Genomic DNA, 16,388 nt, shown 5'->3' with positions numbered 1-16,388 from the left:
ATTATAGTGGGTGCAGACCCTGCAACTATGGGTTGATGGCCAAATAAAGGACAAGCAGGGTGGGTCCATTGAGGGGCCCATACCGTGCATCAAAGCAAGACTTTAATATCATATCTTGTTGCTTCCACAAATATTGGAAAAACATGTATCTTATTTCCCCATATTGCACTATAAAATATATCACATAAAACAGGCTCTATGTGAAACTTTGTTTCAAAACAATAATGCTTTTTCATGAAAAAATGTACTGTATCACTGGCACTACTGCAACTACTTTCCCATGAATTCCATGGTGTTCAGCAGGAAGTGGTGAATACGCCTCAATATTTTTCTATTAGTATGTGCAATTGTATAATCCCCTATAAAATCACTGCTATTTTAGGTACTAATATCCGCCTTATGGCTTGTATAAGGCACTGTTTTCGGACACACAAACCAAGGGCACACATACTGCTAGGTTACATTAGCCAGTGAATGGACAAGACTGCTTAAATTATCCTACAGTTAGAGCTGCATTATTTCCTGTCAGGTGATCAGCAAAACAGAATATCACAAAATAATGGCTCAGGCTTAAAGATATGAAAGCACAATATTTACTGATATATACCAATTTGGTACGATGTATTCTACAGAGTTTATCTGCTATGTAACCTGTGCCATTTAGGCCTATTTTAGTTGCCTCCATTGCTAGACAGCAGCTTTTTGATATAAACTATAGTAGTGTTTCTGAAGCGCGCGCGCACACGCGCACACGCGCACACACACACACACACACACACACTTTAACCAATACAAGGCAACACAGATTTTTTTTTATTTTTCAATATTTGATACTGGTTGTTATTTCTTTGTGAGGTTACAATTTTTATTCTTTATTATTTATCTTTTTATTCAGGTAGTTATTCAGTGTGAAAAAGGAGAAAATAAACCGGTTACTTATCAGATAAACTTTGTAAAACACAAAGCAGTATTCTACAGAGCTTATCTGCTATTTAACCTGTGCCGTATAGCCCTATGTTTTAACCCAAATGGCCAGCAACATGGCTAAACACCCATGGGGCCTTCAGACCTTTTTTATTTATCGTCCAGTCTCTCATTCAAATCACTGCCTAGTTGCTAAGGAAAACTGCTGAAAAATGCAAAGTGACGAGCTATTCAACACAAAGTAGAAAACCTAATAGTTAAACAACCAAAAATAAAAAAAACTTAGCACTGGATGCCAATTGTTTTAGAGTAGACTATCACTCTCTGCATTAAACTAAAAGTTAATAGAAGGTGAACTAACTTTAATCACTAGTATGTTCACTTCTGACTTTACAGCAGGCTTTGGATATTTGCAGTTGTGATGCTTGCTAATTAAGAACTATTAATGCCCTGGTGTAGCAGTGAATACAACACATATCTCTTCACTTTTTATTTCCAGGTGTTTGTCTGAGGTGCTATTTCCCAATATGCAGCGTTTATAAGTACCATGTTGTATAAGGCTGGCTACCTGTTGTTGCTTCTCCTTTGATGCATTTGCACCACAGAACAGGTAGTGGGGAAAGCAACATCCTATTTACATGCTCTATCGACAATATTGCCACCAGCTTACCATTAACTATTACTATTAACACTTTATACATTTAAGCAGGTGAATTGCCAGTTTCTCAAATCATTATACCAGGTATTTCTTCAAAAGAAGTTATCTGAAAATTGATTCTACAGAAGCCAAAACTAGCTTTGGAATATACTGTAAGAGAATAAATAATACATTTGTTTTCTTTAATGGTTCCGATAAAAAATGAATCTAATGCTGCTGTTATATTAGACAAAGAATACATTTCTTAAATAAAGCAACAACAATCTTTTAGTATCAAGTGCAGGGCCTAGGGCATTCTTCTAATACATTTTTTTTTTTTTAACATCCAGCAAAAACCAGCCACTCATTTGATTAAGCACCATTCAGTATAAGAGATGAAACGACTCTTCAGGTGCACTTTCCATAACACAGTCACTTAATGCAAATTCAGTTCTTCCTTTTACATCTTACACCACAGCTATTTCTTTGGTTTCTCCAAGATGTTTAGGAACTTTCCTCGTGTCATTTCCCTTGCTGAAGAAGAAAGAAAAATGTTAATGGTTAGAGGATATAAACAAAAGAGAAAAACAATAGTAAATTATTCTTGTAGTAAAGTACTTGTGTTTTGCATTAGATTTTTTTGCATTAGTAGATTATGATATTGTGTGATACATTAAAGTGACACTGAAAAATAAAACCTTAAAATATAAATGTACATTAAAAATTACCTATAGGTCATGTTGATAGTTTTTTTTTTGCTTATAGTGCTGCTTTTGTAACTAATTGTTACTTGAAGTTGCTAAGCCTGACTGTTTTGCCAACTTGACTGTCCCTTCATTAACACTCATAGTGGAATATTGGGGGTTTGAAAAGGCAATGAACAAGATTGGGTAAATAGAAATGGCAAAATCATACAGCATGTGCAAAGAATTTTATGACATTTTTCAAAACATATGTACAGGATAAAAAGTGATCCTAATAAGGGGTTCACACCTCGAAAACACAGGAACAAACTACAAGTTCAAGGGTTAAAATAGAAAGTTTGCTGCTCCTATGTTTAAATTTGCCACAGAGTTGTAAATATAATGAATACTGTACATTATAGTTCTAAATCACAGATTTACAGTCAAATGCAATAGAATCAGCAACATAGCAAATCCTTTCTAAAAGGCACCTTTGTATTAAGCAGGTTCCGGTCGCAGCTTAAACTTGCCATCAGCTTTTCTGACCTTCTGCCAATGGCTTAGTTTCCATTTTGCGAAGACTCACAAAGAGAGGTGAACACTGAGGAGTTCATTATACCTGGCATTATTTTCAGAATGCATTTTTACTTTATATTAGAGACTCTTACAAAGCCCAGGCCCAGTCAGTTCCCTATTCTTCTTTCTTTCCTATCCTGCTGAAATTGCTTAGTAATGCCAAGCGCGCTTTTAATTTGCAAGACGTCAGACACAGAGGTAATTTATATCAACATCTGTTCATTTCTGACTTCTAAAACAAATTCATGCATGCTACTCACAAATCCCATTAGGAGCTGCAAGCAGAGTTGTGTATTCCACCTGCAGCAGCACCATGAGAACAGCATGAAATATTAGCCAGACCCTTACAGGAAGTCCAGTCCCCAAAAACAGCCACTGCTTTTCTTGTACACACATCATAACATATCTCTTTATTGTTTATCTTCCAAGAATATACTTTTGCCCTAATCACCTATGGTGGAAATGAAACAAATATAGGCTTGACCAGGAGATTACTACCCATCACCCAAGAAGTGAATAAAAGATTGCGCTTTAATAACCATCAGAATTCTGCAAACAAGGGGACATGATATGATTTACACAAGGAGCATGATTGACTTTTATTTTACCATGTTAAAAACAAAGCTCAGTGGAAACCCCTTAATATATCCCGTATAGGAAAATATGTGACACACCCACCAGGCATCCTGTTATTACCATCCCATAAAAAGTATGGGTAGGTGCACTCAATAGGTGCCGTATATGGGCTCTCTGATGTCACCAGGCTTCCTCTATGAGGTAACTCCCATTTACTCCACCTTCAGAACTTGACTGCCTACATGAGGTGGCCTAGAGTCGGAGTGAAAACTCTCGAGGATGTAATTTCTAATAACACCATCATTACCAGAGATCAACTGGTAGACCGTAACCCGGACGAGGGTAATCCAAGTATTTTCTTATATGCAACTCAGTTATGCCCTCATGGCACAATTTCCTCCTGCAGGATTTGCCATGCAAACCCCGACTATTGAAACTACCCTAAGAACAGAGTCTCCAAAAAAGCTAATAGGGAATTCCCAAATATCTCTAACAATGTACAGTGAGGAACGTAACTATTTGAACACCCTGCGATTTTGCAAGTTCTCCTACTTAGAAATCACGGAGGGGTCTGAAATTCACATTGTAAGTTAATTCCCACTGTGAGAGACAGCATTTAAAAAAAAAAAAAAAAAAATCAGGAAATCACCTTGTATGATTTTTAAAGAATATATTTGTATTGCACTGCTGCACATAAGTATTTGAACACTTTAGAAATTCAGTGTTAATATTTGGTACAGAAGCCTTTGTTTGCAATTACAGAGGTCAAACATTTTCTGTAGTTCTTGACCAGGTTTGCACACACTGCAACAGGGATTTTGGCCCACTCTTCCACACAGATCTCCTCTAGATCTGTCAGGTTTCGGGGCTGTTGCTGAGCAACACAGAGTTTCATCTCCCTTCAAAGATTTTCTATTGGTTTTAGGTCTGGAGACTGGCTAGGCCATTCCAGAACCTTGATATGCCTCTTACAGAGCCAGTCCTTGGTTATCCTGGCTGTGTGCTTCGGGTCATTGTCATGTTGGAAGACCCAGCCACAACCAATCTTCAATGCTCTGACTGAGGGAAGTAGGTTGTTGCTCAAAATCTCACAATACAAGGCCCCACTCATCCTCTCCTTAATACAGCGTAGTTGTCCTGTCCCCTTAGCAGAAAAGCACCCCCAGAGCATGATGTTACCACCCCCATGCTTCACAGTCAGGATGGTGTTCTTGGGATGCAACTCATCAAGGAGCCGATGCGGTCCCCGATCCGACTGGATTTTCTAACCTGGCCTGAAATTGGCCAGATATCGGTCAGCCAGGCCCCTCGGTTCTGCCCCTACACGGGCCGATAAGCTGCCGATATCGGAAGCTATAATCGGCCCGTGTATGGGGACCTTAACAGTCGTCTTTAGCCTCTTCCATTTTCTAACAATTGCTCCAACAGTTGATCTATTTTCACCAAGCTGCTTGGCAATTGCCCGTAGCCCTTTCCAGCCTAGTGGAGGTCCACAATGTTGTCTCTGGTGTCTTTTGACAGCTCTTTGTTGTTGCCCATGGTAGTAGTTGGAGTTCGGCTGACTGTGGGGTGGACAGGTGCCTTTAAAGAGCTCAGACAGGTGCTACTAATATAGATGATTTTAATGAGTGGAGTAGAGGTCGAGAGGCAGAGTAACAGGTCTTTGAGAGCCAGAATTCTTGCTGATTGATAGGTGTTCAAATACACACAGCCAGGATACCCAAGGACTGGCTCTGTAAGAGGCATATCAGGGTTTGGAGTGGCCTAGCCAGTCTCCAGACCTAAATCCAATAGAAAATCTTTGGAGGGAGCTGAAACTCCGTGTAGCTCAGCAACAGCCCTGAAACCTGACAGATCTAGAGGAGATCTGTGTGGAGGAGTGGGCCAAAATCCCTGGTGCAGTGTGTGCAAACCTGGTCAAGAACTACAGGAAATATTTGACCTCTGTAATTGAAAACAAAGGCTTCTGTACCAAATATTAACACTGATTTTCTCAGGCATTCAAATACTTATGTGCAGCAGTGCAATACAAATATATTCTTTAAAAATCATACAATGTGATTTCCTGATTTTTTTTTTTAAATGCTGTCTCTCACAGTGGGAATGCACCTACAATGAGAATTTCAGACCCCTCCATGATTTCTAAGTAGGGGAACTTGCAAAATCGCAGGGTGTTCAAATGCTTATGTTCCTCACTGTATGTGTGGAAGGAACAGCTAAAGCCTACCAATATCTGATAGCAACTAGTGACAGACTGATACAATTCAAGATATCATTCCACTTAGCCGAATGATCAGTGTTCAAATTCACAGGTGCCCTAAATGTGGGGAGAAAAATACTAACTTCACCCATATGATATGGTTGTGTCCACTGATAATCAGATTTTGGAAAGAAGTGTTGGATTACATACAAGATAAGGCAGGCTTCCCCAAAATTTTCACCCCTGAAATATTTCCCTGGAAGCAGGTGAAGAGGTTGTGGAATCTAACTCCCAGAGAGACCTCTATAGGACCCTTCTAGTTACATAGTAACATAGTAAGTTGGGTTGAAAAAAGACATACGTCCATCAAGTTCAACCATAATGCCTATATATAACCTGCCTAACTACAAGTTGATCCAGAGGAAGGCAAAAAACCCCATCTGAAACCTCTCTAATTTGCCTCAGAGGGGAAAAAATTCCTTCCTGACTCCAAGATGGCAATCGGACCAGTCCCTGTATCAACTTGTACTAAGAGCTATCTCCCATAACCGTGTATTCCCTCACTTGCTAAGAATCCATCCAGCCCCTTCTTAAAGCTATATAATGTATCAGCCAGTACGACTGATTCGGGGAGGGAATTCCACAACTTCACAGCTCTCACTGTAAAAAATCCTTTCCGAATATTTAAATGGAACCTCCCTTCTTCTAAACGGAGTGGGTGCCCTCGTGTCCGTTGGAAGGACCTACTGGTAAATAAAACATTAGAGAGGTTATTATATGATCCCCTTATATATTTATACATAGTTATCATGTCACCTCTTAAGCGCCTCTTCTCCAGTGTAAACAGACCCAACTTGGCCAGTCTTTCTTCATAACTGAGACTTTCCATACCCTTTACCAGCTTAGTTGCCCTTCTCTGGACCCTCTCTAGCTCAATAATGTCCCGTTTGAGCACTGGAGACCAAAACTGAACAGCATATTCTAGATGGGGCCTTACCAGTGCTCTGTAAAGGGGAAGAATAACCCCCTCCTCCCGTGAATCTATACCCCTTTTAATACAGCTCAGAACCTTGTTTGCCCTTGCAGCTGCTGCCTGGCATTGCTTGCTACAGCCAAGTTTATTATCTACAAGGACTCCAAGATCCTTCTCCATTATGGATTTACCTAGTGCAGTCCCATTAAGGTTATACGGGGCTTGCATATTTTTACATCCCAGGTGCATGACCTTACATTTATCCACATTAAATCTCATCTGCCACTTAGCTGCCCAGATTGCCAGTTGGTCAAGATCCTGCTGCAGGGATGTCACATCCTGGATAGAATTGACTGGTCTGCAGAGTTTTGTGTCATCTGCAAACACTGATACATTACTCATAATACCCTCCCCTAAGTCATTTATGAACAAATTAAACAAAAGTGGACCCAGTACAGAACCCTGAGGGACCCCACTGAGAACCTTACTCCAAGTAGAGAATGTACCATTAACAACCACCCTCTGTACCCGATCCTGTAGCCAGTTTTCTATCCATGTGCAAATGACTTCACTAAGACCAATAGACCTTAGCTTAGAAAGCAGTCGTTTGTGGGGAACGGTATCAAATGCTTTGGCAAAATCCAAATAGATTATATCTACTGCATCCCCACTGTCCAGCTTCTTACTTACCTCATCATAAAAAGCAATTAAATTGGTCTGACATGACCTGTCCTTCATAAAGCCATGCTGATTACTGCTCATAATGCCATTCTTCACTACATAATTTTGAATGTGATCCCTTAACAAGCCTTCAAATAACTTGCCCACCACGGATGTCAAACTTACAGGCCTATAATTGCCAGGCTGAGATCTTATTCCCTTTTTAAATATGGGAGTGACATTCGCCTTCTTCCAATCACTAGGTACCATACCTGATGAAAGAGAGTCTGAGAATATCAGAAACAAGGGCCACTGCAATTCTGCCCCTAGCTCTCTCAGTACCCGAGGGTGTATTCCATCTGGCCCAGGTGCCTTGTTTACATTTATCGTGTGTAACCCTTTAAGCACCATATCCTGTGCCAACCACTGTGTAGTTGGAGCTGAGGCAACAGTGAAGCTATTGGGTGAGACTTGGCCCACTGGCTCCTCTACTGTATACACAGAAGAAAAGAACTGGTTAAGCACATCTGCCTTTTCTGTATCCGCTGTAACCATATTGTTATTATAACTTAATGGGGCCACACCCTCAACCTGCATCTTTTTACTATTAATATACTTAAAAAACTTTTTGGGGTTAGTCTTGGCCTCGGCCGCGATGCGCTCCTCATTTTCTATCTTTGCCTTCCGGATTGCTGTTTTACAACACTTGTTATAGTGTTTATATTCATTAAACGCAGCTACTGTCCCCTCTGACTTATATTTCTTAAAAGCTTTCCTTTTTTTCCCTATTAACTTCTTTACCTCAGAGTTAAGCCACATAGGGTGATTCTTAACACTTCTACTTTTTCTTATTAATGGAATGAATTGAGAACAGTAATGATTTAATATCATTTTAAATGACAACCATTTCTGCTCTGTATTTTTATCAGAAAACATAATGCCCCAATCTATGCCCTGAAGCGCTGCCCTTAAGGAGCTAAAATTTGCCTTCCTAAAATTCAGTGTCTTTGTTGCCCCCGTGTAAATTTGTTTCCTGCACCAAACATCAAATGAAATAACATTATGGTCACTATTACCCAGGGGTTCAACCACTTGCACATTTGCTATACGTTCTGGGTCATTAGAGATCACTAGATCTAGTATAGCATTGTTCCTGGTTGGCTCCTCAACAACCTGTGACATAAAGTTGTCGTGCAGCAAGTTTATAAACTTGTTCCCATTTACTGTCCTGGCAGTACTATTGCCCCAGTCAATATCAGGGTAATTAAAATCCCCCATTATTATCACTTGTCCCAAACTAGCAGCCTTTTCTATTTGCAACAGGAGCTGGGCCTCCTCCTCTTCGCTTACATTAGGGGGTCTATAGCATACCCCTACAATTAGCTTGGTAGATTCTTTACTATCTGTGAGAAGCTCAACCCATAAGGATTCAGCTCCCTCCGTTACCCCCATCACTTCCTCCTTAATATTTGCTTTTAAGTCGTGCTTAATGAACAGACACACTCCTCCTCCTTTCCTATTGCCCCTGTCCCTCCGAAACAATGTATACCCCCCAATATTAACTGCCCAGTCATGAGACTCATTCAACCAAGTTTCAGCAACACCAATCACATCATATTTCCGCTCCAACGCCAGTACCTCCAGCTCTCCCATTTTACCAGTCAGACTCCTTGCATTGGTAAACATACATTTAATACTGGTTCCGGCGTGAGAATGACGTGTAAACAACTTATGGGCCTCCCTGCCATTATCAGTATCCCGAAGCAAGTCTCCTCCCCCAATTTTCCTTACTATGCCCACTACCTCATCTATCCTGTCTACCACAGAATTTCCCGCTGCACCCTCCCCCCCCACTCCTAGTTTAAAATCTCCTCCAACCCTCTAGCCATCTTTTCCCCCAAAGCAGCTGCCCCATCATCATTGAGGTGCAGCCCATCCCTGGCAAAGAGCCTGTAGCCGATTGAGAAATCAGCCCAGTTCTGGAGAAACCCAAAGCCCTCCTCCCTGCACCAATCTCTCAGCCACGCATTAATCTCCCTAAGCTCCCGCTGCCTTCTTAATGTTGCTCGTGGCACAGGTAATATCTCTGAGAAAATTACCTTGGAAGTCCTCGCCCTCAACTTTGCACCTAGCTTTTTAAAATCGTTCTTGAGGACTTCCCCCCCTCCTCTAACTTTGTCATTGGTACCTATGTGTACCAAGACCGCCGGGTCTTCCCCAGCCCCTCCCAACAATCTGTCCACTCGTTCCACCACATGCCGAACCCTAGCACCAGGCAAGCAACACACAGTTCGGCATGTAGGGTCTTTGCGACAAATTACCCTATCCACCTTTCTAATAATTGAATCCCCTACAACTATAACCTGCCTTCCCTTCCTAGCACTACTCCCCCCACCTGTATTAGAGGTGCCGGCTCCCAGGGTGCTCTGAGAGTCAGCCTGCTCCATACACGCCAGCTCAGAGCTGCCTTCCCCAGCATCTTCACCTAACGCGGCAAATCTGTTGGTTTGTACAAGCTTTGAACCAGCCCCCCTACCCTTGTGTCCCCTACTGCCCCTCTTAACTGTTACAAATTTGTCTCCCTCATTAACCTCCACTGTCCCTTCTCCCCCCCCCCACTACACCGGCCCCTGCCAGTGGTTGCTCAGTGAGCCTCCTGTTCTCCCCATGTTTGCAGTTATGGCTAGGAAGACTATAGTTACCAGCTGGATGTCCGCCAGTGCCCTGTTCACTAAGGCACTGGTTAGATTCAATTAACTCCAGGCTCCCATTAATTCAATTAACATATATGTTGAGAGGCAGACACAGGAAGTATGAGAAAATCTGGGAGAACTGGTCACTTGCAACAAACTAGATGATCTCCTATTCTGCTTTCTGATGTCAATCTCAGGAGGAAAACCATTACCAAATGATTATCAAAGGATATGAATGTTGATTCTGATATGCCTGTAACACCCTGCTGACTTCTAACTATTACTGTAATGTATATGCACTGTACCTGACCTGCTGTAAATAACTTCCCCACCCTAAACCCTTACCCATGTTCAAAAATTTACAAATAAAAACCTGTTAAAATCAAAGCAGCCTGATGTGTTTTCATGCCAGCCAGGGCCAGAACTAGGGGTTGGTTCAAGAGGCAACTGCCTAGGGCGCAACGACTGGAGGTGGGGTGGGGGCGCCAGGCAGGAGCCTCTCCTGCCTACCCCTAGTTTTCCTCCTTTGTCATTGCCCCCGCTGCTAGTCATTACACTGTGGGGTAATGACCCATCGCATCGCACCCACCCTGGCATGTGGGCCTATTTAGATATTACTTGCCTTAACTGTTAAAGGGACAGTATACTCTTTTGTTCAACATTATTTCAATAAATATGGTAAACATGCTTTAATCACTTCACCTTATGCTGTGACTGTTTGGCTTATAGATGAGGAGGCTTTATTTGTGCACTAGTAATCTAATAATATACCTCACAAAGATTGACTAGCTCCAGTTTTCTTGTTTGCGCTCAAAATGCCCCGCTCAAATATGTAGCTTGTATCAGATTTACCAGTAAGGTGTTGTTCTTCCAGAATTGCTTCTCCTCATTCTTTTGCCTCTAACAGTTAGCCAGCTCTGTGGTTAACAGGGGGAGTTTCTAAAAACCTGTTTAACACACATTTCTGATCAGCCAATATTAGATCTTAGTCCTGGGAGTCTTGATGCTGTTGTATAACAAAATATACAGGATTTTCCCCCCAAGTGTTACTTTTCTGCAGTGCTAATTATTTACTATATGCATACTCTACAGTTTTGGTGCACCATAAATGTTGGAACCCCTAAGTAACACCTAAACAAACAAACAAACCAACCAAATTGCAATGGTTGTTCCCCCATGTCTGTGCTATTAAAGGACAAGGAAAGGCTAATAAAGAGTTAATCCCAAGCTGCAGGCATACCTTCAGTTGTCTTAATAGTGCCCTTAAGTCTCCCCATATTTCTCCTATTCAGATGATCAGAAGCCAAACAGGAAGAAAAAACGCTGAGCTCTGTAAAGAAAGTTCCCATAACGCCTCACTCCTGCACCAAGAGCAAGACCGGTGTACATGCTCAGTTAGACTATGAGGAAGCTTCCTGCTGATTGGCTCAGTTCCACATTCCTAAGGGGGGGAGTGAGTTTTTAGCATTCTTAAGGGTGGGGGGAGCAGGAGAGAGCTGCGTGTCTCTGGCAGAGGAAAACAGACACAACAAATCTTTTGACAGAGAGTGCTTATGGCTGTATTTACATAGACCTTTCTGATAAAGCTTACTTAAGTTTTTACCTTTCTTTCTCCTTTAATGTATGTTAATAAATCACTACCTAGTCAAGTGTTGCTACAATCATATTTGATGTGTCAACAACTAACTTTAGGGTTGCTAATGGAACCAGTTATATTGCTGCCCAGACCACTGTAAAATGCCCTCCATGTTTAACTGTAGGTCCAAGCAGTTACTATTGTAGGCTTTTTAGGCTTCCTACAAACATTAACCATACCTGACAAGTGAAAAGCATAAAGAATTATTTACCTGACCACATGATAGGGCATTGATGTTCAGCACCTGTGGTTATTACACCAGCGAATTAATGTTTTGGCATTAGCAACCCCAATGCACAGAGTTCCTTTCGAAAAGAACATGTTACACTGTTTTGCTCAATATCTTTCAGATAAGTAATCATACATTTAAAACATAAGACTCTTCCAGTTAATTTTCTTACCACCTTTTGCAAAAACCAGATTGCTTTAATATTTCAATAGAAATACAATTTGCCAAGTTTTAGTAAATGAGCTTAAGTATATGTAATTATTTTAGTGGACTTGCACCATAAACATTAGCAGCCAGTCAGTGATTGGCTATGTTCAGAAATCTGCAGGAAGAGTAATGAAAGCAAAAATTTGCCTGGTTGCCATGGGTTGTTGTACTAGTGTAAATTTACCCACTGTAAGTAAATCAATCCAGTGCAAGATGTGTTCAGTGCAGGAGACTATATCCTGCATGTGTATCCAACATATTCATTGTTGTAACGTCAATACACAACAGGTATACTCACAACATTTTCCCTGCCAAGATAAAAATAAATAGAAAAAAGGGGCAAGGAATGAATTTTCTCAGCGAGGCCAATATTACAGCTTCCTGGATTGTAATTTAGTAGGGAGGTAGTGGATAGAATACTAATGAATATGACACTGGTGGTGCTTCACCTTGAGCCGTCCATCACTGGGTTAAACATGATGCTAATTGCATTTGGATTGATTAATTTCACTCTGTGCTGTCTATTCAAATAATGCTTAACAAAATAATCGCAGTTTCCAAAGCCAAATGCTATCCAGCGAGGGCTGAAGCCATCAGGAGCTTCACGGAGAAGGGATGTGATAATTACTGTACTGGCAATAGCATCACCAGATTATATTGAATAGAGGAGAGGGGAGGGAAAGAAGAGGAGAGAACAGAGAGGAAAGAAGGCAGAGAATATGGATGAGAGACTACTGAGAGTACAGAGAGGTGGAACAGCACCACAAGCAAAGACAAATGTCAAGAAAACTATAGAAAAAAGTAAGAGAATTTGGAGTCAACAAAAATACTCTCTCAGCGGTACTTACTCCAATAATGCATTCACATGGAAATTCATCAGATCAGCCAAATGGCAAACACATGCATTTTCGTTGTGCGTAAAAATGCCAAACAACGCAGGACAGTGCGCTGAAAAACGGTATTAACTTTCCATGAGTTTACGTGAATAATTACTGCAATGCAAATGCGTACTATTCATCAGAGCAGGCTGGGCAAGCACAAGTATACAAAAGTGCATGTTTGTGTTAACATGGGGCTCATTTATAAACACTGGTCAAATCTGAACCTGGCTAGTAACCATAACCAGTAACCCATAGCAACCAATCTGTGAATAGATGAAAGCAAACTTCTGATTGGTTGCCATGGGTTACTGCCCGGGTGCAAATTTGTCAGTGTTTATAAATAAATTCTTAGTATCTTTTATGAATTGTCTCAACACAGGCAGCAATTTGCACCCATTACTTTATTCCACACTTGCAGTTGTAAAGAAGGCTTGTTCTTGGCCTGCTAATCCATAGTGAAAATGTCTGCCTAATAGGAATGAGGCAATGTGAGAAAAATCACAAGGCCTGCAACAGGTCTAGTAACCACAGCAGATAACATTTGCTTATCACCTGTTTGAAAGCAAGCATTTGATTAGGTGCTTTGGGTTACTAGATATGGTGCAAACAGTATAAATTTCAAGATATTACCCCTTTCAGGCCCAGACTGGCAGTCTGTAGGGGTTACAGGGGCTGCTGTAAGATCCCATAGAGAGTGACTATTGACTGGGACTGTGGGGGCTGCTTGCCTGGGCAATTGGTAGGTATCCCCTCCAGTAATCACTTACCTGATACCATGGGCCAGTGCTGTCCAACTGGCGGCCCTCGACCCCCCTCTGTGTGGCCCCCCACCTGTCTGGCTGCTTTGATGGCTTAACTTTGTGTTAGCTTTAAATGGTATCAGTACTAAGATTAACTGGTGCCCTGCATGGTTATCACCTCAAATTCAGGCTGTAATCCCTCTGTATTGTTTAAAAATGTAATCCCCTGTACTGTTCCCACCTTTTAATCTCTGCATTGTTCACCCCCTGAAGTGTTCACACCTCAGGCTCAGGGTATAATCACCCACATTGTTCACCTCTTTACACCTCAGAAGAGGTGTCCTATGCTGCCTGTGTATAGGCAGAGTATGGCACATAGGCAGCATAGGGCAGAGAGGGTATGGCACCCACAGGCAGCATAGGACAGGCAGAGTATGGCACACACAGGCAGCATAGGACAGGCAGAGTGCTGCCTGTGTGTGCCATACTCTGCCTACCCTATGCTGCCTGTGGGAGGTGAACCTGGCAGGGGTTTGTTCTGGGAGTTTGTTAGCAGTTGGAAATAGCCATTAAATGGTCCCTAAGGTGTGTAATTATATGCTGGGGATTGCTGTCCTATCCACAGGGGGGGGAGGAGGAGGCGGCATATGGATTTAAGGGTGTGTCTTAATATGACATAATATAATTCTTTAACATATGAATGATGGTTCCCTGCAGCGACCATTGCGATAAAATGGGTGTGGTTTGAAGTGGGTGTGGTTTAAAATGGGGGAGTGGCCAAAACTGGCTTCCATTAGCGGCCCTCCACCATGTATGCGAGAGAAGTTCTGGCCCTCGGCACCACAGAAGATGGACAGCACTGCCATGGGCCAATGCTCCTGTTAACAGAAAACTGCACTGGGCCAATGCTCCTGTTAACAGAAAACTGCACTGGGCCAAGGTATTTCTGTAAAAGCTCATTCTCAGAGATCTTGCATCTACATAGACAGGAATAAAGAGAAGACAGAAGAAGGCAAAGAAGATGGAAACAAGGAATTCTACAAAAATAACCCAGGTCAGGGTGGTTTTCTGCTAACAGGAGCACTGGCCCTGGGTATCAAGTAAGATTATACTTTTCGTTCTCCTTTAAGAGACTTACTAACAGATAATTACTGGATTGATTTTGTGACTCACTGATAGTCACAAACTAACTGATCTGCCATGTATGATGATCATTACAGCAGTTGTACTTGATGAAACAAGGTTAAAAGTTTTCTTGCCTTATCTCAACTGTGGTAACACCATACACTATGGGGCAGATTTATCAAAATGTGAGTTCAGAGCTCAATACATAAAAACTCACCCACGTTCTATTCATTCCTATCCAGTTTTTAGAAGTGTATTTATCAATGGATGAAAGTTAGAACTCACCATTTAATAAATACGCTTCTAAAAATCCCATAAGAGTGAACAGAACGTGAGTTTTTGTCTTAAGCTCTAAACTCACATTTTGATAAATCTGCCCCTATGTGTAAAGCTATGTAGTTAAGATGTTTAGACAAATAGTTTAGGGCAGACGCCTCCAGACACCAATTCTCACTCAGGAATGTGAAACGGAGAATTGCAAAGCAATACAGTAACAGACCACAATAGTCTGCAATAGACAGTGAATTGCCAATTCAATTGATATGGCCCTTGTACCAGTATTAGTTCCTGCATGGTCACCTTTAACTCCTTATGTGGTGATAACAGTGAGGGGAGAGTTTTCTGAATTAAGAGATGAAAACAATTAGCGAGCTTAACTGAAGAGCCATTCTGTGCTCTAGTAACACAAATCCTCATTGTAGCTTCAACCTCCAGCAGAGAAGTACCCATGGCTCTCCTGCTGGAACCTTCTTCACACATCAGTGATAATTACTAGTTTACAAACAAATCGAGATGTTAGCTGTTTAAACTGTCTGTTCCCCTTGTCCTTAGGGAGTGTTTGGGCAGCAGAAGGGAGGAGTCCCAGAGAAGACATTAAGCTTAAATACCCTCCTCCTTCCACACATCTTTATAGCTCCCACCTTCTAATCATTATTTAATGGATTTTGCATCTATCTTCCGTCTAAAGGCCTCAGAGGAGCATCAGGAGGAGGAAGTTAAGGGGCATAGAGAGCTCTCCCCCTTCTCTGTCATCTATCGGGCATCATGTTTGTGCTCAAAATTCAATTACCTCCTTATTGATACTTGAGCGAGATATTTAAGCTGCAGACATGAAGCTCTGATTTCCCAGGGGGACAAGACCCTCTCTATTTCACTGCTCTGCTTCCCCAGGGTGAATTCCTAAGGCGTCCATATTAATAGGTAATCAGTCACAATTCATTTATTAAAAAGGCAGAATGCTTTATCAGCTGCTTTTGATTAGCCACTAAAAGCCGACATTCTTAATGGAAATGTTTGTGGCTGAAAATCTGCTCACTATCAGGCGCCATCTAGTAGCTCTAATAAAATAAATGCCTATAAGAAATATAGACACCTTTTGCCACTATTACAGGATAGGTGTGTGCTATTACATCATATATAGCAGACAGTTTAACCTGGTGTTTGTAACCACACAAAAGCTATGTAGCTAATCTTAGTTTCTGACACACCATCAGCTACTTACATTGGAACCTGCAGGCAGAAGAACATATAGCATATTGTGCAACGTGCTAGAAACCCATCTGATCCATTTGCATTATGACAGTATCATTGCATCACTGTAGGGCCTGCTGATGATCCTGGTGCTACACCTAAAATCTAGCTCATCAAT

The 16,388-nt window shown here is 41.5% G+C and overlaps 1 protein-coding gene across 1 annotated transcript in view; it reads right to left on the bottom strand.

The window, feature by feature from the left end:
* Nucleotides 1-1,889: 1,889 nt before the first annotated feature.
* lin52 (lin-52 DREAM MuvB core complex component) overlaps nt 1,890-16,388 on the bottom strand; it is a 35,797-nt gene continuing 21,298 nt past the window's right edge. Inside the window, exon 6 of the mRNA NM_001016782.4 lies at nt 1,890-2,095. Within this exon, the coding sequence (NP_001016782.1) occupies nt 2,040-2,095 (56 nt within the window). The 3' untranslated portion in view covers nt 1,890-2,039. The remainder of the gene's footprint in view (nt 2,096-16,388) is intronic.

The sequence above is a fragment of the Xenopus tropicalis genome, chromosome 8, assembly GCF_000004195.4.
Source record: "Xenopus tropicalis strain Nigerian chromosome 8, UCB_Xtro_10.0, whole genome shotgun sequence".
Lineage (NCBI taxonomy): Eukaryota > Metazoa > Chordata > Amphibia > Anura > Pipidae > Xenopus > Xenopus tropicalis.
Note: the sequence above shows the minus strand (reverse complement) of the source record. Positions and strands in the feature narration are given on the sequence as shown.